Raw genomic sequence first — 27,645 nt, 5'->3', positions numbered from 1 at the left:
GAGAACTGCTCCTTATAGTTACTAACTCATTGGCTGAATCCTGGAACATATTCCAGTCTGTGCTACAAAACAGTGCTGTAGCATCCACATCATCTGACCACTTCCGTATTGAGCGAGTCACTGGTACTTCCTGCTTTAGTTTTTGCTTGTAAGCAGAAATCAGGAGGATATAATTATAGTCAGATTTGCCAAATGGAGGGTGAGGCTTTGTATGCGTCTCTGTGTGTGGAGTAAAGGTGGTCAAAATCCAATCAACTGAGTGTGTGTGTGTGTGTGTGTGTGTGTGTGTGTGTGTGTGTGTGTGTGTGTGTGTGTGTGTGTGTGTGTGTGTGTGTGTGTGTGTGTGTGTGTGTGTGTGTGTGTGTGTGTGTGTGTGTGTGTGTGTGTGTGTGTGTGTGTGCTGAAAGCGACAGATGGAGAAAGAAAATGATTTGTATTTTCTGTAGAATATTACATCATATGAATTTTCTCTCACTCTCAGATCAGAGAGTTGACACATGGACACCATTAGAAGAACACTGCTGAGACAGGTGAGGAGGGCGAGAGGGAGGGACAAGGGGAGGAGGGAGGGACAAGGGGACTGGGGAAGGAAGGAGAGAGGGAGGGACAAGGGGAGGAGGGCGAGAGGGAGGGACTGGGGGAGGAAGGAGAGAGGGAGGGACAAGGGGAGGAGGGAGAGTGGGAGGGACAAGGGGAGGAGGGAGGGAGGGACAAGGGAATGAGGGAATGAGGGAGGGACGGGGGAGGAGGGAGGGAGGGACAAGGGAATGAGGGAGGGAGGGAGGGACAAGGGAATGAGGGAGGGAGGGACAAGGGAATGAGGGAATGAGGGAGGGACGGGGGAGGAGGGAGGGAGGGACAAGGGAATGAGGGAGGCACGGGGGAGGAGGGAGGGAGGGACAAGGGGAGGAGGGAGGGAGAGAATGAGGGAGGGACGGGGGGAGGAGGGAGAGAGAGGGACAGGGATGAGGGAGAGAGAAGGGATAGGGGGAGGAGCGGGAGAGGGATAGGGGGAGGAGGGAGAGAGGGACAAGTGTATCTAATACTTCTCTCTCTCCTTCCAGCCTCCCTCCTCTTCCTGCACTGTCTATCATCGTCACTCAGTAGGAGGGGCTGAGGGTAATGAGGTGGGTGGGATTGAGTTGAAGCTCGACCAACCAGAGTCTGAGGAGGAGCTGGAAGCGGAGCCTAAAGGTGACATCACAGCCTTGATGTTACGGCAACCGCTGCATCACAGGAAGACCGTAATCTACCTCTGTCTCTCAACACTCATATTCACTACAGGTAACACACACACACACACACAGGTAACACACACACACACACACACACACACACACACACACACACACACACACACACACACACACACACACACACACACACACATGTCTCTCAACACTCATATTCACTACAGGTAAACACACACACACACACACACACACACACACACACACACACACACACACACACACACACACACACACACACACACACACACACACACACACACACACACACACACACACACACACACTGTCTCTCAACACTCATATTCACTACAGGTAAACACACACACACACACACACACACACACACACACACACACACACACACACACACACACACACACACACACACACACACACACACACACACTGTCTCTCAACACTCATATTCACTACAGGTAACACACACACACACACACACACACACACACACACCTGTCTCTCAACACTCATATTCACTACAGGTAAACACACACACACACACACACACACACACACACACACACACACACACACACACACACACACACACACACACACACACACACACACACATACACACACACACACACACACACACTGTCTCTCAACACTCATATTCACTACAGGTAAACACACACACACACACACACACACACACACACACACACACACACACACACACACACACACACACACACACACACACACTCACACACACACACACACACACACACACACACACACACACACACACACACACACACACACACACACACACACACACACACACACACACACACACACACACACACACACACACTGTCTCTCAACACTCATATAAACACACACACACACACACACACACACACACACACACACACACACACACACACACACACACACACACACACACACACACACACACACACACACACACACACACACACACACTGTCTCTCAACACTCATATTCACTACAGGTAACACACACACACACACACACACACACACACACACACACACACACACACACACACACACACACACACACACACACACACACACACACACACACACACACACACACACACACACACACACTGTCTCTCAACACTCATATTCACTACAGGTAAACACACACACACACACACACACACACTGTCTCTCAACACTCATATTCACTACAGGTAAACACACACACACACACACACACACACACACACACACACACACACACACACACACACACACACACACACACACACACACTGTCTCTCAACACTCATATTCACTACAGGTAAACACACACACACACACACACACACACACACACACACACACACACACACACACACACACACACACACACACACACACACACACACACACACACACACACACACACACACACACACTGTCTCTCAACACTCATATTCACTACAGGTAAACACACACACACACACACACACACACACACACACACACACACACACACACACACACACACACACACACACACACACACACACACACACACACACACACACACACACACACACACTGTCTCTCAACACTCATATTCACTACAGGTAAACACACACACACACACACACACACACACTCTCTCTCCACCTTTGCTATGCTAGTGTGTTATGGTTGGCTCTAAGGGTTCTGGGGGCATGGCTCTGTCTTTGTGCAGCGTTTCTATTGGGCTACGTGGCGTTCCGTGGGTCGTGCCACTACTGTGGTGTTGAGGGGGAGATGGTCCCTGCGGAGGATAAGCCTGGAACAGACCATGACAACCAGGTGGGGGGTATATACCTGGGGGAACTACGGGACATGCTGAAGAAATACTTGCAAGACGAGAGGATAGAGAGCACTGTCAGGTAACACACACACACACACACACACACACACACACACACATACACACATGGAGACACACTCACACACGGAGACACACACAGACACGGAGACACACACAGAGACACACACACACACACACGGAGACACACACACACACACACACACACACACACACACACACACACACACACACACACACACACACACACACACACACACACACACACACACACACACACACACACACACACACACACACACACACACACACACACACACACACACACACACACACACACACACACACACACACACACACGGAGACACACACACACACACTGAGACACACACACACACACACACAAACACACACACACACGGAGACACACACACAGAGACACACACACATAGACACACACAGACACACACACACACACACAGAGAGACAGACACACACGGACACACACACACACACACACACACGGAGACACACACACACACACACACACACACACACACACACACACACACACACACACACACACACACACACACACACACACACACACACACACAGAGAGACACACACACACACACACACACACACAGACAGAGAGACACATACACATACACAGAGGTACACATACACACACACACGGAGACACACACACATACAGAGACACACACGGAGACACACACACACACACACACACAGAGACACACACACAGTGACACACACACAGAGACACACACACAGAGACACACACACACACAGTGACACACACACAGAAACACACAGAAACACACACACCTGGCTAGAGGTGTATCTGTATTATAACAGTGTATATTTTTGGTCAGGCGAGTCAGCAGGACGACCCACCCATCGGGGTCCTCGGAGGGGACAGCTCTGGCAGCAGAGATACTAGCGACGTTTAAAGATCTCCACATGGACCACACCTGGACCGACTCACACTATGCTACACTACAGTTCCCCTCCAGGTAGGTGGGTGAGGAGGAGCTGAGGGTGTAACGTGTGTAGTGTGTGTAGTGTATATAGTATGTGTAGTGTGTGTGTGTAGTGTATAGTATGTGTAGTGTGTGTGTAGTGTGTATAGTATGTGTAGTGTGTGTAGTGTATAGTATGTGTCGTGTATATAGTGTGTGTAGTGTATAGTATGTGTAGTGTATAGTATGTGTAGTGTGTATAGTATGTGTAGTGTGTGTAGTGTATATAGTATGTGTAGTGTGTGTGTAGTGTATAGTGTGTGTAGTGTGTGTGTAGTGTGTATAGTATGTGTAGTGTGTGTAGTGTATAGTATGTGTAGTGTATATAGTGTGTGTAGTGTATAGTATGTGTAGAGTGTGTAGTGTATAGTATGTGTAGTGTGTGTGTAGTGTATAGTGTGTGTGTGTAGTGTGTATAGATGTGTAGTGTGTGTAGTGTATAGTATGTGTAGTGTATATAGTGTGTGTAGTGTATAGTATGTGTAGTGTGTGTGTAGTGTGTATAGTATGTGTAGTGTGTGTAGTGTATATAGTGTGTGTAGTGTATAGTATGTGTAGTGTGTGTGTAGTGTGTATAGTATGTGTAGTGTGTGTAGTGTATATAGTATGTGTAGTGTATATAGTGTGTGTAGTGTATAGTATGTGTAGTGTATATAGTGTGTGTAGTGTATAGTATGTGTAGTGTATATAGTGTGTGTAGTGTATAGTATGTGTAGTGTGTATAGTATGTGTAGTGTGTGTAGTGTATATAGTATGTGTAGTGTATGTGTAGTGTATAGTGTGTGTAGTGTGTGTGTAGTGTGTATAGTATGTGTAGTGTGTGTAGTGTATAGTATGTGTAGTGTATATAGTGTGTGTAGTGTATAGTATGTGTAGTGTGTGTGTAGTGTGTATAGTATGTGTAGTGTGTGTGTAGTGTGTATAGTATGTGTTGTGTGTGTAGTGTATAGTATGTGTAGTGTATATAGTGTGTGTAGTGTATAGTATGTGTAGTGCCTTGCAAAAGTATTCATCCCCCTTGGTGTTTTCCTATTTTGTTGCATTACAACCTGTAATTTAAATTTATTTTTATTTGTATTTCATGTAATGAACATACAGAAATTAGTCCGAATTGGTGAAGTGAAATAAAAAAATACTTGTTTAAAAAAAAAATCTAAACATTTAAAATGGAAAAGTGGTGCGTGCATATATATAAGAAGCCCCTAAATAACATCTGGTGCAACCAATTACCTTCAGAAGTCACATAATTAGTTAAATAAAGTTCACCTGTGTGCAATCTAAGTGTTAGTCACATGATCTAAGTGTCACATGATCTGTCACATGATCTCAGTATATATACACCTGTTCTGAAAGGCCCCAGAGTCTGCAACACCACTAAGCAAGGGGAAGAAGACCGAGGAGCTCTCCAAACAGGTCAGGGAACAAAGTTGTGGAGAAGTACAGATCAGGGTTGGGTTATAAAAAAATATCAGAATCTTTAAACTTCCCACAGAGCACCATTAAATCCATTATTAAAAAATGGAAAGAATATGGCACCACAACAAACCTGCCAAGACAGGGCCGCCCACCAAAACTCACGGACCAGGCAAGGAGGGCATTAATCAGAGAGGCAACAGAGAGACCAAAGATAACCCTGAAGGAGATGCAAAACTCCACAGCGGAGATTGGAGTATCTGTCCATAGGACCACTTTATGCCGTACACTCCACAGAGCTGGGCTTTACGGAAGAGTGTCCAGAAGAAAATTAGCAAACATGTTTGGTGTTTGCTGAAAGGCATGTGGGAGACTCCCCAGACATATGGAAGAAGGTACTCTCGTCAGATGAGACTAAAATGTAGCTTTTTGGCCATCAAGGAAAACGCTATATCTGGCGCAAACCCAACACCTCTCATCACCCCGAGAACACCATCCCCACAGTGAAGCATGGTGGTGGCAGCATCATGCTGTGGAGATTTTTTTCATCGGTAGGGACTGCCGATAAGAATATGGTGATTGACAGAGTCGAAAGTCTTGGCCAGGTCGATGAATACAGCTGCACAGTATTGTCTCTTATCGATGGCGGTTATGATATCGTTTAGGACCTTGAGCGTGGCTGAGGTGCACCCATGACCGGCTCGGAAACCAGATTGCATAACGGAGAAGGTACGGTGGGATTCGAAATGGTCGATACAAATGATAGAAAAATCTATTTTAATTCCAGGCAACAAAATAGGAAAAATGCCAACAGGGGTGAATACTTTCGTAGTGCATAGTGTGTGTAGTGTATAATGTGTGTGTGTGTGTGTGTGTGTGCGTCTGCTTGCGCGTGTGTGTGTGTGTGTAGGATCCAGAGGAACTCTCTATGGATGGTGGATTCACAGGGAGAGGTGTTGGAGGAGATTCCTCTGGAAGATCCAGACTCCTACTGTGCCTACAGCGCTATCGGCACTGCCACGGTAACTTGTTTAAATGTACTACACACACAATCCGGTCAAAAGACACACCTACTCATTCCAGGGTTTTTCTTTATTTTTTACTATTTTCTACATTGTAGAATAATAGTGAAGACATCAAGAATATAAAATAACACATATGGAATCATGTAGTAACCAAAAAAGTGTTAAACAAATCAAAAGAGACTTGCTTGAGCCAAGAAACACAAATCTGTCCTTTGGTCTGATGAGCCCAAATTTTAAGTTTTGGTTCCAACCGCCATGTCTTTGTGAGATGCAGAGTAGGTTAACGGATGATCTCCGCATGTGTGGTTCCCACCGTGAAGCATGGAGGAGAATGTTCCCGCCGTGAAGCATGGCGGAGGAGATGTGGGGGTGCTATGCTGGTGACACTACCTGTGATTTATTTAGAATTCAAGGCACACTTAACCAGCATGGCTACCACAGCATTCTGCAGCTATACGCCATCCCATCTGGTTTGGTCTTAGTGGGTCTATCATTTGTTTTTCAACAGGACAATGACCCAACACACATCTAGGCTGTGTAAGGGCTATTTGACAAAGAAGGAGAGTGATGGAGTGCTGCATCAGATAACTTGGCCTCCACAATCATCCAACCTCAACCCAATTGAGATGGTTTGGGATGAGTTGGACCGCAAAGTGAAGAAAAAGCAGCCAAGAAGTGCTCAGCATATGTGGGAACTCCTTCAAGACTGTTGGGAAAGCATTCCAGGTGAAGCTGGTTGAGAGAATGCCAAGAGTGTGCAAGCTGTCATTAAGGCGAAGGGTGGCTACTTTGAAGAATCTAAAATATATTTAGATTTGTTTAACACTTTTTTGGTTACTACATGATTCCGAGTCTGTTATTTCATAGTGTTGATGTCTTCCCTATTATTCTACAATGTAGAAAATAGTAAAATAATGAAAAATAATGAGTAGGTCTGTCCAAACTTTTGACTGGTACTGTATATCACCCAAACCCTACAGCGTTATCGCTACAGTAACACACAGAGTGTTTGTGTGAACATGTTTAACTATACTGGAAGACCAGAAGTGCCTATAAGAGTAGTAAACAAACATAAATTCAACCAATTGGTGACATTTTGCCGGTCACCACTTGGAAAAATACTATTCATGGGGTTATGGTTAGAATTAGGGTTCGTTTTGGGGTTATGGTTAGAATTAGGGTTCGTTTTGGGGTTATGGTTAGAATTAGGGTTCGTTTTGGGGTTATGGTTAGAATTAGGGTTCGTTTTGGGGTTATGGTTAGAATTAGGGTTCGTTTTGGGGTTATGGTTAGAATTAGGGTTCGTTTTGGGGTTATGGTTAGAATTAGGGTTCGTTTTGGGGTTATGGTTAGAATTAGGGTTCGTTTGGGGTTATGGTTAGAATTAGGGTTCGTTTGGGGTTATGGTTAGAATTAGGGTTCGTTTTGGGGTTATGGTTAGAATTAGGGTTCGTTTTGGGGTTATGGTTAGAATTAGGGTTCGTTTGGGGTTATGGTTAGAATTAGGGTTCGTTTGGGGTTATGGTTAGAATTAGGGTTCGTTTGGGGTTATGGTTAGAATTAGGGTTCGTTTTGGGGTTATGGTTAGAATTAGGGTTCGTTTTGGGGTTATGGTTAGAATTAGGGTTCGTTTTGGGGTTATGGTTAGAATTAGGGTTAGGTTGGGGTTATGGTTAGAATTAGGGTTAGGTTGGGGTTATGGTTAGAATTAGGGTTCGTTTTGGGGTTATGGTTAGAATTAGGGTTAGGTTGGGGTTATGGTTAGAATTAGGGTTAGGTTGGGGTTATGGTTAGAATTAGGGTTCGTTTGGGGTTATGGTTAGAATTAGGGTTCGTTTGGGGTTATGGTTAGAAGTAGGGTTCGTTTTGGGGTTATGGTTAGAATTAGGGTTCGTTTTGGGGTTATGGTTAGAATTAGGGTTCGTTTTGGGGTTATGGTTAGAATTAGGGTTCGTTTTGGGGTTATGGTTAGAATTAGGGTTCGTTTTGGGGTTATGGTTAGAATTAGGGTTCGTTTTGGGGTTATGGTTAGAATTAGGGTTCGTTTTGGGGTTATGGTTAGAATTAGGGTTCGTTTGGGGTTATGGTTAGAATTAGGGTTCGTTTGGGGTTATGGTTAGAATTAGGGTTCGTTTTGGGGTTATGGTTAGAATTAGGGTTCGTTTTGGGGTTATGGTTAGAATTAGGGTTCGTTTGGGGTTATGGTTAGAATTAGGGTTCGTTTGGGGTTATGGTTAGAATTAGGGTTCGTTTGGGGTTATGGTTAGAATTAGGGTTCGTTTTGGGGTTATGGTTAGAATTAGGGTTCGTTTTGGGGTTATGGTTAGAATTAGGGTTAGGTTGGGGTTATGGTTAGAATTAGGGTTCGTTTTGGGGTTATGGTTAGAATTAGGGTTCGTTTTGGGGTTATGGTTAGAATTAGGGTTCGTTTGGGGTAATGGTTAGAATTAGGGTTAGGTTTTGGGGTTATGATTAGAATTAGGGTTCGTTTTGGGGTTATGGTTAGAATTAGGGTTCGTTTTGGGGTTATGGTTAGAATTAGGGTTCGTTTGGGGTTATGGTTAGAATTAGGGTTCGTTTGGGGTTATGGTTAGAATTAGGGTTCGTTTGGGGTTATGGTTAGAATTAGGGTTCGTTTTGGGGTTATGGTTAGAATTAGGGTTCGTTTGGGGTTATGGTTAGAATTAGGGTTCGTTTTGGGGTTACGGTTAGAATTAGGGTTCGTTTTGGGGTTATGGTTAGAATTAGGGTTAGGTTGGGGTTATGGTTAGAATTAGGGTTCGTTTTGGGGTTATGGTTAGAATTAGGGTTCGTTTGGGGTTATGGTTAGAATTAGGGTTCGTTTGGGGTTATGGTTAGAAGGGTTAGTGGTTAGAATTAGGGTTCGTTTGGGGTTATGGTTAGAATTAGGGTTCGTTTGGGGTTATGGTTAGAATTAGGGTTAGGTTTTGGGGTTATGGTTAGAATTAGGGTTAGGTTGGGGTTATGGTTAGAATTAGGGTTTCGTTTTGGGGTTATGGTTAGAATTAGGGTTCGTTTGGGGTTATGGTTAGAATTAGGGTTCGTTTGGGGTTATGGTTAGAATTAGGGTTCGTTTTGGGGTTATGGTTAGAATTAGGGTTCGTTTTGGGGTGTGTGGTTAGAATTAGGGTTCGTTTTGGGGTTATGGTTAGAATTAGGGTTCGTTTGGGGTAATGGTTAGAATTAGGGTTAGGTTTTGGGGTTATGATTAGAATTAGGGTTCGTTTTGGGGTTATGGTTAGAGTTAGGGTTCGTTTTGGGGTTATGGTTAGAATTAGGGTTCGTTTGGGGTTATGGTTAGAATTAGGGTTCGTTTGGGGTTATGGTTAGAATTAGGGTTCGTTTGGGGTTATGGTTAATAATTAGGGTTCGTTTTGGGGTTATGGTTAGAATTAGGGTTCGTTTGGGGTTATGGTTAGAATTAGGGTTCGTTTTGGGGTTACGGTTAGAATTAGGGTTCGTTTTGGGGTTATGGTTAGAATTAGGGTTAGGTTGGGGTTATGGTTAGAATTAGGGTTCGTTTTCGGGGTTACGGAAACCTATACTTAGGGTTCGTTTTCGGGGTAGTTATGGTTAGAATTAGGGTTCGTTTGGGGTTATGGTTAGAATTAGGGTTAGGTTTTGGGGTTATGGTTAGGGTTAGGTTTGTTTGGGCTAGGTTAGTTGGGGTTATGGTTAGAATTAGGGTTAGGTTGGGGTTATGGTTAGAATTAGGGTTCGTTTTGGGGTTATGGTTAGAATTAGGGTTAGGTTGGGGTTATGGTTAGAATTAGGGTTAGGTTGGGGTTATGGTTAGAATTAGGGTTCGTTTGGGGTTATGGTTAGAATTAGGGTTCGTTTGGGGTTATGGTTAGAATTAGGGTTCGTTTTGGGGTTATGGTTAGAATTAGGGTTCGTTTTGGGGTTATGGTTAGAATTAGGGTTCGTTTTGGGGTTATGGTTAGAATTAGGGTTCGTTTTGGGGTTATGGTTAGAATTAGGGTTCGTTTTGGGGTTATGGTTAGAATTAGGGTTCGTTTTGGGGTTATGGTTAGAATTAGGGTTCGTTTTGGGGTTATGGTTAGAATTAGGGTTCGTTTTGGGGTTATGGTTAGAATTAGGGTTCGTTTGGGGTTATGGTTAGAATTAGGGTTCGTTTGGGGTTATGGTTAGAATTAGGGTTCGTTTTGGGGTTATGGTTAGAATTAGGGTTCGTTTTGGGGTTATGGTTAGAATTAGGGTTCGTTTGGGGTTATGGTTAGAATTAGGGTTCGTTTGGGGTTATGGTTAGAATTAGGGTTCGTTTGGGGTTATGGTTAGAATTAGGGTTCGTTTTGGGGTTATGGTTAGAATTAGGGTTCGTTTTGGGGTTATGGTTAGAATTAGGGTTAGGTTGGGGTTATGGTTAGAATTAGGGTTCGTTTTGGGGTTATGGTTAGAATTAGGGTTCGTTTTGGGGTTATGGTTAGAATTAGGGTTCGTTTGGGGTAATGGTTAGAATTAGGGTTAGGTTTTGGGGTTATGATTAGAATTAGGGTTCGTTTTGGGGTTATGGTTAGAATTAGGGTTCGTTTTGGGGTTATGGTTAGAATTAGGGTTCGTTTGGGGTTATGGTTAGAATTAGGGTTCGTTTGGGGTTATGGTTAGAATTAGGGTTCGTTTGGGGTTATGGTTAGAATTAGGGTTCGTTTTGGGGTTACGGTTAGAATTAGGGTTCGTTTTGGGGTTATGGTTAGAATTAGGGTTAGGTTGGGGTTATGGTTAGAATTAGGGTTCGTTTTGGGGTTATGGTTAGAATTAGGGTTCGTTTTGGGGTTATGGTTAGAATTAGGGTTCGTTTGGGGTTATGGTTAGAATTAGGGTTAGGTTTTGGGGTTATGGTTAGAATTAGGGTTCGTTTGGGGTTATGGTTAGAATTAGGGTTAGGTTTTGGGGTTATGGTTAGAATTAGGGTTAGGTTTTGGGGTTATGGTTAGAATTAGGGTTAGGTTTTGGGGTTATGGTTAGAATTAGGGTTAGGTTTGGGGTTATGGTTAGAATTAGGGTTAGGTTTTGGGGTTATGGTTAGAATTAGGGTTAGGTTTTGGGGTTATGGTTAGAATTAGGGTTAGGTTTGGGGTTATGGTTAGAATTAGGGTTCGTTTTGGGGTTATGGTTAGAATTAGGGTTAGGTTTGGGGTTATGGTTAGAATTAGGGTTCGTTTTGGGGTTATGGTTAGAATTAGGGTTCGTTTTGGGGTTATGGTTAGAATTAGGGTTAGGTTTGGGGTTATGGTTAGAATTAGGGTTCGTTTTGGGGTTATGGTTAGAATTAGGGTTAGGTTTTGGGGTTATGGTTAGAATTAGGGTTCGTTTTGGGGTTATGGTTAGAATTAGGGTTAGGTTTTGGGGTTATGGTTAGAATTAGGGTTCGTTTTGGGGTTATGGTTAGAATTAGGGTTCGTTTTGGGGTTATGGTTAGAATTAGGGTTAGGTTTGGGGTTATGGTTAGAATTAGGGTTCGTTTTGGGGTTATGGTTAGAATTAGGGTTAGGTTTGGGGTTATGGTTAGAATTAGGGTTCGTTTTGGGGTTATGGTTAGAATTAGGGTTAGGTTTGGGGTTATGGTTAGAATTAGGGTTCGTTTTGGGGTTATGGTTAGAATTAGGGTTCGTTTGGGGTTATGGTTAGAATTAGGGTTCGTTTTGGGGTTATGGTTAGAATTAGGGTTCGTTTTGGGGTTATGGTTAGAATTAGGGTTCGTTTTGGGGTTATGGTTAGAATTAGGGTTCGTTTTGGGGTTATGGTTAGAATTAGGGTTAGGTTTGGGGTTATGGTTAGAATTAGGGTTCGTTTTGGGGTTATGGTTAGAATTAGGGTTAGGTTTGGGGTTATGGTTAGAATTAGGGTTCGTTTTGGGGTTATGGTTAGAATTAGGGTTAGGTTTGGGGTTATGGTTAGAATTAGGGTTCGTTTTGGGGTTATGGTTAGAATTAGGGTTAGGTTTGGGGTTATGGTTAGAATTAGGGTTCGTTTTGGGGTTATGGTTAGAATTAGGGTTAGGTTTGGGGTTATGGTTAGAATTAGGGTTCGTTTTGGGGTTATGGTTAGGTTTAAGGGAAAATATGATTTTGAATGGGAATCAATTGTGTCCCTACAAGGTTAGTAAAAGAAGAACGTGTGTGTTTTTATATTTGTGTGAATATGTGTATGTGTGGTTAGTCTTTTGTACCTCTGACTTCATGTCTCTCTCTACAGGGGGGCGTGGTGTATGTAAATTACGGCCGCCAGGAGGATTTTGACTGGCTGCGGTCTGCGGGAGTGTCTGTGGTTGGCTGCGTGGTAGTGATGCGTGTGGGGGGCGGGGTTAGTTATGCTGAGAAGGTGCTATTGGCTCAGAAGGCTGGAGCAGGAGGAGCCTTGATCTACCCAGATCCTGCTGACATCCCTCAGGACCCTCGACGCCTGGGGCTGAACAGTTACACCGCTATATCAGACCACGTATGTAACACTGCTATATCAGACCACGTCCGCTATATCAGACCACGTATGTAACACCGCTATATCAGACCACGTATGTAACGCCGCTATATCAGACCACGTATGTAACACTGCTATATCAGACCACGTATGTAACGCCGCTATATCAGACCACGTATGTAACACTGCTATTTCAGACCACGTATGTAACACCGCTATATCAGACCACGTATGTAACACGGCTATATCAGACCACGTATGTAACACGGCTATATCAGACCACGTATGTAACACTGCTATATCAGACCACGTATGTAACACCGCTATATCAGAACACGTATGTAACACTGCTATATCAGACCACGTATGTAACACCGCTATATCAGACCACGTATGTAACACTGCTATATCAGACCACGTATGTAACACGGCTATATCAGACCACGTATGTAACACGGCTATATCAGACCACGTATGTTGCACTGCTATATCAGACCACGTATGTAACACTGCTATATCAGACCACGTATGTAACACTGCTATATCAGACCACGTATGTAACACCGCTATATCAGACCACGTATGTAACACTGCTATATCAGACCACGTATGTAACACCGCTATATCAGACCACGTATGTAACACTGCTATATCAGACCACGTCCGCTATATCAGACCACGTATGTAACACGGCTATATCAGACCACGTATGTAGCACCGCTATATCAGACCACGTATGTAACACTGCTATATCAGACCACGTATGTAACACTGCTATATCAGACCACGTATGTAACACCGCTATATCAGACCACGTATGTAACACTGCTATATCAGACCACGTATGTAACACGGCTATATCAGACCACGTATGTAACACTGCTATATCAGACCACGTATGTAACACTGCTATATCAGACCACGTATGTAACACCCCTATATGAGACCACGTATGTAGCACCGCTATATCAGACCACGTATGTAACACTGCTATATCAGACCACGTATGTAACACTGCTATATCAGACCACGTATGTAACACGGCTATATCAGACCACGTATATAACACTGCTATATCAGACCACGTATGTAACACTGCTATATCAGACCACGTATGTAACACTGCTATATCAGAACACGTATGTAACACTGCTATATCAGACCACGTATGTAACACGGCTATATCAGACCACGTATGTAACACTGCTATATCAGACCACGTATGTAACACTGCTATATCAGACCACGTATGTAACACTGCTATATCAGACCACGTATGTAACACGGCTATATCAGACCACGTATGTAACACCGCTATATCAGACCACGTATGTAACACCGCTATATCAGACCACGTATGTAACACTGCTATATCAGACCACGTATGTAACACTGCTATATCAGACCACGTATGTAACACTGCTATATCAGACCACGTATGTAACACTGCTATATCAGACCACGTATGTAACACTGCTATATCAGACCACGTATGTAACACTGCTATATCAGACCACGTATGTAACACTGCTATATCAGACCACGTATGTAACACTGCTATATCAGACCACGTATGTAACACTGCTATATCAGACCACGTATGTAACACCGCTATATCAGACCACGTATGTAACACCGCTATATCAGACCACGTATGTAACACTGCTATATCAGACCACGTATGTAACACTGCTATATCAGAACACGTATGTAACACTGCTATATCAGACCACGTATGTAACACTGCTATTATCAGACCACGTATGTAACACTGCTATATCAGACCACGTATGTAACACTGCTATATCAGACCACGTATGTAACACTGCTATATCAGACCACGTATGTAACACTGCTATATCAGAACACGTATGTAACACTGCTATATCAGACCACGTATGTAACACTGCTATTATCAGACCACGTATGTAACACTGCTATATCAGACCACGTATGTAACACTGCTATATCAGACCACGTATGTAACACTGCTATATCAGACCACGTATGTAACACTGCTATATCAGACCACGTATGTAACACAGCTATATCAGACCACGTATGTAACACTGCTATATCAGACCACGTATGTAACACTGCTATATCAGACCACGTATGTAACACCGCTATATCAGACCACGTATGTAACACTGCTATATCAGACCACGTATGTAACACGGCTATATCAGACCACGTATGTAACACGGCTATATCAGACCACGTATGTAACACTGCTATATCAGACCACGTATGTAACACTGCTATATCAGACCACGTATGTAACACCGCTATATCAGAACACATACAGTGGGGAGAACAAGTATTTGATACACTGCCGATTTTGCAGGTTTTCCTACTTACAAAGCATGTAGAGGTCTGTAATTGTTATCATAGGTACACTTCAACTGTGAGAGACGGAATCTAAAACAAAAATCCAGAAAATCACATTGTATGATTTTTAAGTAATTAATTTGCATTTTATTGCATTTTATCCCCACTGTATGTTACAGACACACCGATTTCAACCAATCACCTCACATTTACCACATAACATGCTTCGATCAAGCCACACTCCAATAAACTTTCCCTCGTGACAAGTTGGACAAAATCATTGCATATTGCCGTGCAAAATGTCATAATTGCCGCAGCAAAATCAATATTTTTAACCCGCAGATCACAAAAAAATCTCTGCGGAATCCTAGAGGGATATGATGCAAGTCGGTGGAGCAGGTTGTGCAAAACCAAGGGTTAGACAAGGCAATTCATTGGGCAAATGAAATTGTCTTTGTCACATGCGCCGAATACAACAGGTGTAGACCTTACAGTGAAATGGTAAATACAACATTTCACTTTACAGTGAAATGCTTACTTACAAACCTTTAACCAACAATGCAGTTTTAAGAAAAATACGTGTTAAGTAAAAAATATTAAATAACAATAGCGAGGCTATATACAGGGGGTACCGGTACAGAGTCAATGTGGAGGCTATACACAGGGAGTACCGGTACAGAGTCAATGTGGAGGCTATATACAGGGGGTACCGGTACAGAGTCAATGTGGAGGCTATATACAGGGGGTACCGGTACAGAGTCAATGTGGAGGCTATATACAGGGGGTACCGGTACAGAGTCAATGTGGAGGCTATATACAGGGTGTTACGGTACAGAGTCAATGTGGAGGCTATATACAGGGGGTACCGGTACAGAGTCAATGTGGAGGCTATATACAGGGGGTACCGGTACAGAGTCAATGTGGAGGCTGTATACAGGGGGTACCGGTACAGAGTCAATGTGGAGGCTATATACAGGGGGTACCGGTACAGAGTCAATGTGGAGGCTATATACAGGGTGTTACGGTACAGAGTCAATGTGGAGGCTGTATACAGGGGGTACCGGTACAGAGTCAATGTGGAGGCTATATACAGGGGGTACCGGTACAGAGTCAATGTGGAGGCTGTATACAGGGGGTACCGGTACAGAGTCAATGTGGAAGCTGTATACAGGGGGTACCGGTACAGAGTCAATGTGGAGGCTATATACAGGGGGTACCAGTACAGCGTCAATGTGGAGGCTATATACAGGTGGTACCGGTACAGAGTCAATGTGGAGGCTATATACAGGTGATACCGGTACAGAGTCAATGTGGAGGCTGTATACAGGGGTACCGGTACAGAGTCAATGTGCGGGGGCACCGGTTAGTCGAGGTAATTGAGGTAAAATGTACATGTAGGTAGAGTTATTAAAGTGACTGTGCATAGACAATAAACAGAGAGTAGCAGCAGCGTAAAAGAGAGTGGGGAGTGGGGGGGCAATGCAAAGAGTCTGGGTAGCCATTTGATTAAGTGTTCAGGAGTCTTATGGCTTGGGGGTAGAAGCTGTTTAGAAGCCTCTTGGACCTAGACTTGGCGCTCCGGTACCGCTTGCCATGCGGTAGCAGAGGGGACAGTCTATGACTAGGATGGCTGGAGTCTTTGACAATTTTTAGGGCCTTCCTCTGACACCGCCTGGTGTAGAGGTCCTGGATGGCAGGAAGCTTAGCCCCATTGATGTACTGGGCCGTACGCACTACCCTCTGTAGTGCCTTGCGGTCGGAGGCCGAGCAGTTGCCATACCAGACAGTGATGCAACCAGTCAGGATGCTCTCGATGGTGTAGTTGTAGACCTTTTTGGGTAATGTATTAACTCAAAAGGCTTAACAGTTAGCTTGGGAAATGTTCCAAAATTCTCAAACATGGCAAATGCTCCAAATCAAACACTGGCCCTTTAAGGCAATAACGAAAGGAAACTTACACTGGCCCTTTAAGGCAATAACTCGAGTAAACCTACACTGGCCCTTTAAGGCAATAACTATAGTAAACTTACACTGGCCCTTTAAGGCAATAACTAGAGTAAACTTACACTGGCCCTTTAAGGCAATAACTAGAGTAAACTTACATTGGCCCTTTAAGGCAATAACTATAGTAACCTTACACTGGCCCTTTAAGGCAATAACTAGAGTAAACTTACACTGGCCCTTTAAGGCAATAACTCGAGTAAACTTACACTGGCCCTTTAAGGCAATAACTCGAGTAAACTTACACTGGCCCTTTAAGGCAATAACTCGAGTAAACTTACACTGGCCCTTTAAGGCAATAACTCGAGTAAACTTACACTGGCCCTTTAAGGCAATAACTAGAGTAAACTTACACTGGCCCTTTAAGTCAATAACTATAGTAAACTTACACTGGCCCTTTAAGGCAATAACTAGAGTAAACTTACACTGGCCCTTTAAGGCAATAACTAGAGTAAACTTACACTGGCCCTTTAAGGCAATAACTAGAGTAAACTTACACTGGCCCTTTAAGGCAATAACTCAAGTAAACTTACACTGGCCCTTTAAGGCAATAACGCGAGTAAACTTACACTGGCCGTTTAAGGCAATAACTAGAGTAAACTTCCATACTGGGGAAGATGGTCTTTCACCCCAGGACAGAGTGAGCTTCAAACCTTAATCATATTGACGTCTCTTCCTGGCTGCTCCAACAATTGTGACAGAGCTTCACAGCTCTGTGTCTCTGTCTCCTCTCTGTCTGTCTGTCTGTCTGTCTGTCTGTCTGTCTGTCTGTCTGTCTGTCTGTCTGTCTGTCTGTCTGTCTGTCTGTCTGTCTGTCTGTCTGTCTGTCTGTCTGTCTGTCTGTCTGTCTGTCTGTCTGTCTGTCTGTCTGTCTGTCTGTCTGTCTGTCTGTCTGTCTGTCTGTCTGTCTGTCTGTCTGTCTGTCTGTCTGTCTGTCTGTCTGTCTGTCTGTCTGTCTGTCTGTCTGTCTGTCTGTCTGTCTGTCTGTCTGTCTGTCTGTCTGTCTGTCTGTCTGTCTGTCTGTCTGTCTGTCTGTCTGTCTGTCTGTCTGTCTGTCTGTCTGTCTGTCTGTCTGTCTGTCTGTCTGTCTGTCTGTCTGTCTGTCTGTCTGTCTGTCTGTCTGTCTGTCTGTCTGTCTGTCTGTCTGTCTGTCTGTCTGTCTGTCTGTCTGTCTGTCTGTCTGTCTGTCTGTCTGTCTGTCTGTCTGTCTGTCTGTCTGTCTGTCTGTCTGTCTGTCTGTCTGTCTGTCTGTCTGTCTGTCTGTCTGTCTGTCTGTCTGTCTGTCTGTCTGTCTGTCTGTCTGTCTGTCTGTCTGTCTGTCTGTCTGTCTGTCTGTCTGTCTGTCTGTCTGTCTGTCTGTCTGTCTGTCAACACCACCACAGGCCTTTTTGGGTTGGAGGGTTTTTATTTTGTCCTGTAGCTCATTCAAGGTAATTTGAGAATCGAGTGGGTTCTGGTAGTCTTTAATAGTTGATTCTAAGATTTGTATTTGATCATGTATATGTTTTTGCTCTTTATTCTTTGTTATAGAGCCAACATGATGGGAGAAGTGGTTTACCCATACATCTCCATTTTGGATAGATAACTCTTCGTGTTGTTGTTTGTTTAGTGTTTTCCAACTTCCCAGAAGTGGTTAGATTCTATGGATTCTTCAGTTATATTGAGCTGATTTCTGACGTGCTGTTCCTTCTTTTTCCGTAGTGTATTTCTGTATTGTTTTAGTGATTCACCCTAGTGAAGGAGTAGACTCAGGTTTTCTGGGTCTCTATGTTTGTGGTTGGACAGGTTTCTAAATTTCTTAGGTTTTTCATCAAACCATTTGTCATTGTTGTTCATTTTCTTTGGTTTTCTATTTGAGATTTTTAGATTTGATAGGGAAGCTGAGAGGTCAAATATACTTTTAAGATTCTCTACTGCCAAGTTTACACCTTCACCATTACAGTGGAACGTTTTACCCAGGAAGTTGTCTGAAAGGGATTGAATTTGTCGTTGCCTAATAGTGTTTTGGTAGGTTTCCACACTACTTTCCTTCCATCTATAGTATTTCTTAATATTATTCTGCTCCTTTGGCTTTGATGCCTGATGATTGAGAATTGCTCTGTTCAAGTAGACTGTGATTTAGCTGTGGTCTGTTAGGGGTGTCAGTGGGCTGACTGTGAACGCTCTGAGAGACTCTGGGTTGAGGTCAGTGATAAAGTAGTCTACAGTACTGCTGCCAAGAGATGAGCTATAGGTGTACCTACCATAGGAGTCCCCTCGAAGCCTACCATTGACTATGTACATATCCAGCATGCGACAGAGCTGCAGGAGTTGTGACCCGTTTTTGTTGGTTATGTTGTCATAGTTGTGCCTAGGGGGCCATATGGGGGAGGGAATGCTGTCTCCTCCAGGTAGGTGTTTGTCCCCCTGTGTGCTGAGGGTGTCAGGTTCTTGTCCAGTTCTGGCATTTAGGTCGCCACAGACTAGTACATGTCCCTGGGCCTGGAAATGATTGATTTCCCCCTCCAGGATGGAGAAGCTGTCTTCATTAAAGTATGGGGATTCTAGTGCGGGGATATAGGTATCACACAGGAGGACATTTTTCTCTGTTAAGATAATTTCCTTTTGAATTTCTAGTCAAATGTAAAATGTTCCTGTTTTGATTAATTTAAGGTCGGCTCTATACCAAATTAGCATACTCCCTGAATCCCTTCCCTGTTTCACACTTGGTAGTTTGGTGGATGGGACTCTCTCTCTCTCTCTCTGTCTTTGTCTGTCTCCTCTCTCTGCCTCCTCTCTCTCTCCTGTGTGAATACGACTCCATGACCTATGACCTGTTGCTGCAGCCCTGATGGCTGTCTTTGGAGCGCTGCCACAGCTTGTAAAGAGTCATTTAGCCACCAGATGGGGCCAAATCCCTCCTCTACATCCCTCAGCTCTAACAATTTTTCTTAATATTTAAACAGACACTTTTTTTTACCGGTTTTCTGTTAAAGCAATAAGAAAAATGTATCGGCCAATCGGTCCGTATTTCCGTATGTTTCCAAAGCCGCAGTAATAGGGGGGGGGCAGCCCCAGGGGCAGCTAAACGCAGCAGCAGACAGGACACTGTGTTGACTCAGGACAGAACTGTTTAATGCCTTTCTCTGTGTTGACTCAGGACAGAGCTGTTTAAGGCCTTTCACTGTGTTGACTCAGGACAGAGCTGTTTAAGGCCTTTCACTGTGTTGACTCAGGACAGAGCTGTTTAAGGCCTTTCTCTGTGTTGACTCAGGACAGAGATGTTTAATGCCTTTCCCTGTGTTGACTCAGGACAGAGCTGTTTAAGGCCTTTCACTGTGTTGACTCAGGACAGAGCTGTTTAAGGCCTTTCTCTGTGTTGACTCAGGACAGAGCTGTTTAAGGCCTTTCACTGTGTTGACTCAGGACAGAGCTGTTTAAGGCCTTTCTCTGTGTTGACTCAGGACAGAGCTGTTTAAGGCCTTTCACTGTGTTGACTCAGGACAGAGCTGTTTAAGGCCTTTCACTGTGTTGACTCAGGACAGAGCTGTTTAAGGCCTTTCACTGTGTTGACTCAGGACAGAGCTGTTTAAGGCCTTTCCCTGTGTTGACTCAGGACAGAGCTGTTTAAGGCCTTTCACTGTGTTGACTCAGGACAGAGCTGTTTAAGGCCTTTCACTGTGTTGACTCAGGACAGAGCTGTTTAAGGCCTTTCCCCGTGTTGACTCAGGACAGAGCTGTTTAAGGCCTTTCACTGTGTTGACTCAGGACAGAGCTGTTTAAGGCCTTTCACTGTGTTGACTCAGGACAGGGCTGTTTAAGGCCTTTCACTGTGTTGACTCAGGACAGCGCTGTTTAAGACCTTTCTCTGTGTTGACTCAGGACAGAGCTGTTTAAGGCCTTTCACTGTGTTGACTCAGGACAGAGCTGTTTAAGGCCTTTCTCTGTGTTGACTCAGGACAGAGCTGTTTAAGGCCTTTCCCTGTGTTGACTCAGGACAGAGCTGTTTAAGGCCTTTCACTGTGTTGACTCAGGACAGAGCTGTTTAAGACCTTTCTCTGTGTTGACTCAGGACAGAGCTGTTTAAGGCCTTTCACTGTGTTGACTCAGGACAGAGCTGTTTAAGGCCTTTCTCTGTGTTGACTCAGGACAGAGCTGTTTAAGGCCTTTCCCTGTGTTGACTCAGGACAGAGCTGTTTAAGGCCTTTCACTGTGTTGACTCAGGACAGGGCTGTTTAAGGCCTTTCACTGTGTTGACTCAGGACAGCGCTGTTTAAGGCCTTTCTCTGTGTTGACTCAGGACAGAGCTGTTTAAGGCCTTTCTCTGTGTTGACTCAGGACAGAGCTGTTTAAGGCCTTTCACTGTGTTGACTCAGGACAGAGCTGTTTAAGGCCTTTCACTGTGTTGACTCAGGACAGAGCTGTTTAAGGCCTTTCTCTGTGTTGACTCAGGACAGAGCTGTTTAAGGCCTTTCTCTGTGTTGACTCAGGACAGAGATGTTTAATGCCTTTCCCTGTGTTGACTCAGGACAGAGCTGTTTAAGGCCTTTCACTGTGACTCAGGACAGAGCTGTTTAAGGCCTTTCTCTGTGTTGACTCAGGACAGAGCTGTTTAAGGCCTTTCACTGTGTTGACTCAGGACAGAGCTGTTTAAGGCCTTTCTCTGTGTTGACTCAGGACAGAGCTGTTTAAGGCCTTTCACTGTGTTGACTCAGGACAGAGCTGTTTAAGGCCTTTCACTGTGTTGACTCAGGACAGAGCTGTTTAAGGCCTTTCACTGTGTTGACTCAGGACAGAGCTGTTTAAGGCCTTTCCCTGTGTTGACTCAGGACAGAGCTGTTTAAGGCCTTTCACTGTGTTGACTCAGGACAGAGCTGTTTAAGGCCTTTCACTGTGTTGACTCAGGACAGAGCTGTTTAAGGCCTTTCTCTGTGTTGACTCAGGACAGAGCTGTTTAAGGCCTTTCACTGTGTTGACTCAGGACAGAGCTGTTTAAGGCCTTTCACTGTGTTGACTCAGGACAGGGCTGTTTAAGGCCTTTCACTGTGTTGACTCAGGACAGCGCTGTTTAAGACCTTTCTCTGTGTTGACTCAGGACAGAGCTGTTTAAGGCCTTTCACTGTGTTGACTCAGGACAGAGCTGTTTAAGGCCTTTCACTGTGTTGACTCAGGACAGAGCTGTTTAAGGCCTTTCTCTGTGTTGACTCAGGACAGAGCTGTTTAAGGCCTTTCCCTGTGTTGACTCAGGACAGAGCTGTTTAAGGCCTTTCACTGTGTTGACTCAGGACAGAGCTGTTTAAGACCTTTCTCTGTGTTGACTCAGGACAGAGCTGTTTAAGGCCTTTCACTGTGTTGACTCAGGACAGAGCTGTTTAAGGCCTTTCTCTGTGTTGACTCAGGACAGAGCTGTTTAAGGCCTTTCCCTGTGTTGACTCAGGACAGAGCTGTTTAAGGCCTTTCACTGTGTTGACTCAGGACAGGGCTGTTTAAGGCCTTTCACTGTGTTGACTCAGGACAGCGCTGTTTAAGGCCTTTCTCTGTGTTGACTCAGGACAGAGCTGTTTAAGGCCTTTCTCTGTGTTGACTCAGGACAGAGCTGTTTAAGGCCTTTCACTGTGTTGACTCAGGACAGAGCTGTTTAAGGCCTTTCACTGTGTTGACTCAGGACAGAGCTGTTTAAGGCCTTTCTCTGTGTTGACTCAGGACAGAGCTGTTTAAGGCCTTTCTCTGTGTTGACTCAGGACAGAGATGTTTAATGCCTTTCCCTGTGTTGACTCAGGACAGAGCTGTTTAAGGCCTTTCACTGTGACTCAGGACAGAGCTGTTTAAGGCCTTTCTCTGTGTTGACTCAGGACAGAGCTGTTTAAGGCCTTTCACTGTGTTGACTCAGGACAGAGCTGTTTAAGGCCTTTCTCTGTGTTGACTCAGGACAGAGCTGTTTAAGGCCTTTCACTGTGTTGACTCAGGACAGAGCTGTTTAAGGCCTTTCACTGTGTTGACTCAGGACAGAGCTGTTTAAGGCCTTTCACTGTGTTGACTCAGGACAGAGCTGTTTAAGGCCTTTCCCTCTAGTGTTTGACTCAGGACAGAGCTGTTTAAGGCCTTTCACTGTGTTGACTCAGGACAGAGCTGTTTAAGGCCTTTCACTGTGTTGACTCAGGACAGAGCTGTTTAAGGCCTTTCCCTGTGTTGACTCAGGACAGAGCTGTTTAAGGCCTTTCACTGTGTTGACTCAGGACAGAGCTGTTTAAGGCCTTTCACTGTGTTGACTCAGGACAGGGCTGTTTAAGGCCTTTCACTGTGTTGACTCAGGACAGCGCTGTTTAAGACCTTTCTCTGTGTTGACTCAGGACAGAGCTGTTTAAGGCCTTTCACTGTGTTGACTCAGGACAGAGCTGTTTAAGGCCTTTCACTGTGTTGACTCAGGACAGAGCTGTTTAAGGCCTTTCTCTGTGTTGACTCAGGACAGAGCTGTTTAAGGCCTTTCCCTGTGTTGACTCAGGACAGAGCTGTTTAAGGCCTTTCACTGTGTTGACTCAGGACAGAGCTGTTTAAGACCTTTCTCTGTGTTGACTCAGGACAGAGCTGTTTAAGGCCTTTCACTGTGTTGACTCAGGACAGAGCTGTTTAAGGCCTTTCTCTGTGTTGACTCAGGACAGAGCTGTTTAAGGCCTTTCCCTGTGTTGACTCAGGACAGAGCTGTTTAAGGCCTTTCACTGTGTTGACTCAGGACAGAGCTGTTTAAGGCCTTTCTCTGTGTTGACTCAGGACAGAGCTGTTTAAGGCCTTTCCCTGTGTTGACTCAGGACAGAGCTGTTTAAGGCCTTTCACTGTGTTGACTCAGGACAGGGCTGTTTAAGGCCTTTCACTGTGTTGACTCAGGACAGCGCTGTTTAAGGCCTTTCTCTGTGTTGACTCAGGACAGAGCTGTTTAAGGCCTTTCTCTGTGTTGACTCAGGACAGAGCTGTTTAAGGCCTTTCACTGTGTTGACTCAGGACAGAGCTGTTTAAGGCCTTTCACTGTGTTGACTCAGGACAGAGCTGTTTAAGGCCTTTCTCTGTGTTGACTCAGGACAGAGCTGTTTAAGGCCTTTCTCTGTGTTGACTCAGGACAGAGATGTTTAATGCCTTTCCCTGTGTTGACTCAGGACAGAGCTGTTTAAGGCCTTTCACTGTGACTCAGGACAGAGCTGTTTAAGGCCTTTCTCTGTGTTGACTCAGGACAGAGCTGTTTAATGCCTTTCACTGTGTTGACTCAGGACAGAGCTGTTTAAGGCCTTTCTCTGTGTTGACTCAGGACAGAGCTGTTTAAGGCCTTTCACTGTGTTGACTCAGGACAGAGCTGTTTAAGGCCTTTCACTGTGTTGACTCAGGACAGAGCTGTTTAAGGCCTTTCACTGTGTTGACTCAGGACAGAGCTGTTTAAGGCCTTTCCCTGTGTTGACTCAGGACAGAGCTGTTTAAGGCCTTTCACTGTGTTGACTCAGGACAGAGCTGTTTAAGGCCTTTCACTGTGTTGACTCAGGACAGAGCTGTTTAAGGCCTTTCCCTGTGTTGACTCAGGACAGAGCTGTTTAAGGCCTTTCACTGTGTTGACTCAGGACAGAGCTGTTTAAGGCCTTTCACTGTGTTGACTCAGGACAGGGCTGTTTAAGGCCTTTCACTGTGTTGACTCAGGACAGCGCTGTTTAAGACCTTTCTCTGTGTTGACTCAGGACAGAGCTGTTTAAGGCCTTTCACTGTGTTGACTCAGGACAGAGCTGTTTAAGGCCTTTCACTGTGTTGACTCAGGACAGAGCTGTTTAAGGCCTTTCTCTGTGTTGACTCAGGACAGAGCTGTTTAAGGCCTTTCCCTGTGTTGACTCAGGACAGAGCTGTTTAAGGCCTTTCACTGTGTTGACTCAGGACAGAGCTGTTTAAGACCTTTCTCTGTGTTGACTCAGGACAGAGCTGTTTAAGGCCTTTCACTGTGTTGACTCAGGACAGAGCTGTTTAAGGCCTTTCTCTGTGTTGACTCAGGACAGAGCTGTTTAAGGCCTTTCCCTGTGTTGACTCAGGACAGAGCTGTTTAAGGCCTTTCACTGTGTTGACTCAGGACAGGGCTGTTTAAGGCCTTTCACTGTGTTGACTCAGGACAGCGCTGTTTAAGGCCTTTCACTGTGTCGACTCAGGACAGAGCTGTTTAAGGCCTTTCACTGTGTTGACTCAGGACAGAGCTGTTTAAGGCCTTTCACTGTGTTGACTCAGGACAGAGCTGTTTAAGGCCTTTCTCTGTGTTGACTCAGGACAGCGCTGTTTAAGGCCTTTCTCTGTGTTGACTCAGGACAGAGCTGTTTAAGGCCTTTCTCTGTGTTGACTCAGGACAGAGCTGTTTAAGGCCTTTCTCTGTGTTGACTCAGGACAGGGCTGTTTAAGGCCTTTCACTGTGTTGACTCAGGACAGAGCTGTTTAAGGCCTTTCACTGTGTTGACTCAGGACAGCGCTGTTTAAGGCCTTTCTCTGTGTTGACTCAGGACAGAGCTGTTTAAGGCCTTTCTCTGCCACCGTTAACAACGATGATGTGTGGCTTTATATCCGTGGCAAATGATTGTAAAGTCGCAGCTCTCCTAACGTTACTGTTGCAGCTCTCCTAACGTTACTGTTGCAGCTCTCCTAACGTTACTGTTGCGTTGGGTGTTTAATGTTGATTCCCTGGATGATGATCGCAACCTGTTCGTAGTAGTTTTGTGATTCACATGTTGTGTTGAGAAAACAACAACATTGGTTTCAGGTTCTTAATGTTAAAACACCCTTATTAAGAACCCTCCCCCTCCCATCCAATCAACAGGTCCATCTGGGATCAGGCGACCCCTTCACCCCTGGCTTCCCCTCCTTCAACCACACCCAGTTCCCGCCCACACAGTCCTCTGGCCTGCCTGTCATCCCTGCTCAGCCAATCAGTGCCAACGTAGCCTCCAAGCTACTCAGGTAAGCCTCGCCCTTCCCTCTGGTGTCCCAGGTGTGAGTCAAACATCCTTCTCTCCCTCCACCTCACCCCTTTCTCCCTCCACCTCACCCCTTTCTCCCTCCACCTCACCCTTCCCTCTGATGTCCCAGGTGTGAGTCAAACATCCTTCTCTCCCTTCACCTCACCCCTTTCTCCCTCCACCTCACCCCTTTCTCCCTCCACCTCACCCTTCCCTCTGATGTCCCAGGTGTGAGTCAAACATCCTTCTCTCCCTCCACCTCACCTCTTTCTGCCTCCACCTCACCCTTCCCTCTGGTGTCCCAGGTGTGAGTCAAACATCCTTCTCTCCCTCCATCTCACCCCTTTTTCCCTCCACCTCACCCTTCCCTCTGGTGTCCCAGGTGTGAGTCAAACCTCCTTCTCTCCCTCCACCTCACCCCTTTCTCCCTCCACCTCACCCTTCCCTCTGGTGTCCCAGGTGTGAGTCAAACATCCTTCTCTCCCTCCATCTCACCCCTTTCTCCCTCCACCTCACCCTTCCCTCTGGTGTCCCAGGTGTGAGTCAAACCTCCTTCTCTCCCTCCACCTCATCCCTTTCTCCCTCCACCTCACCCCTTTCTCCCTCCACCTCACCCTTCCCTCTGATGTCCCAGGTGTGAGTCAAACTTCCTTCTCTCCCTCCTCCTCACCCCTTTCTCCCTCCACCTCACCCCTCCTCCCCCAGTCAGTTGACGGGTCCAGTGTGCCCGCGCGGTTGGCAGGGCCGGTTGCCATACGTCCATTGTGTCCTGGGGCGGGGCTTCACCTCTGGAGACGGCAGGAGGATCAGGATGGGGGTCTATAACACCATGACTCCTGTTCTACTGAACAACATCTTCTCGTCTCTGGATGGAAGGATAGAACCTGGTGAGAGGAGGGAGAGCGGGAGGAGGGAGAGCGGGAGGAGGGAGAGCGGGAGGAGGGAGAGCGAGAGGAGGGAGAGCGGGAGGAGGGAGAGCGGGAGGAGGGAGAGCGAGAGGAGGGAGAGCGAGAGGAGGGAGAGCGGGAGGAGGGAGAGCGGGAGGAGGGAGAGCGGGAGGAGGGAGAGCGAGAGGAGGGAGAGCGAGAGGAGGGAGAGTGAGAGGAGGGAGAGCGAGAGGAGGGAGAGCGGGAGGAGGGAGAGCGGGAGGAGGGAGAGAGTAGAGTGAGCTCCAGAAGTATTGGTACAGTGGCAAATTGTACGTTAATGTGGATGCTACCATGATTATGGATAGTCCTGAATGAATCATGAATAATAATGACATCACTTCCTGAAACAGGAGATAAAACAAAATGTGTAACATTAGTATCGCAATATTACCATTAAATGC

At 45.3% G+C, this 27,645-nt stretch overlaps 1 protein-coding gene across 5 annotated transcripts in view; it reads left to right on the top strand.

The window, feature by feature from the left end:
* The window catches only part of tfr2 (transferrin receptor 2), a 93,125-nt gene that overhangs the window by 23,937 nt on the left and 41,543 nt on the right, over positions 1-27,645 (top strand). For 4 of the 5 annotated variants that reach the window (XM_071334241.1, XM_071334238.1, XM_071334239.1 and 1 more), the window contains exons 2-9: positions 482-530; positions 1,065-1,284; positions 2,970-3,156; positions 3,995-4,135; positions 6,465-6,576; positions 12,817-13,059; positions 26,177-26,316; positions 27,021-27,202. In XM_071334241.1, the coding sequence (XP_071190342.1) occupies positions 498-530; positions 1,065-1,284; positions 2,970-3,156; positions 3,995-4,135; positions 6,465-6,576; positions 12,817-13,059; positions 26,177-26,316; positions 27,021-27,202 (1,258 nt within the window). In that variant the 5' untranslated portion in view covers positions 482-497. Of the gene's footprint in view, positions 1-481; positions 531-1,064; positions 1,285-2,833; positions 2,860-2,969; positions 3,157-3,994; positions 4,136-6,464; positions 6,577-12,816; positions 13,060-26,176; positions 26,317-27,020; positions 27,203-27,645 lie in introns of those variants that run through there. The other variant, XM_071334242.1, reaches the window with a different exon arrangement.

This window comes from Salvelinus alpinus, chromosome 11 (assembly GCF_045679555.1).
Source record: "Salvelinus alpinus chromosome 11, SLU_Salpinus.1, whole genome shotgun sequence".
NCBI lineage: Eukaryota > Metazoa > Chordata > Actinopteri > Salmoniformes > Salmonidae > Salvelinus > Salvelinus alpinus.
This window is presented reverse-complemented; position numbering and strand designations above follow the sequence as displayed.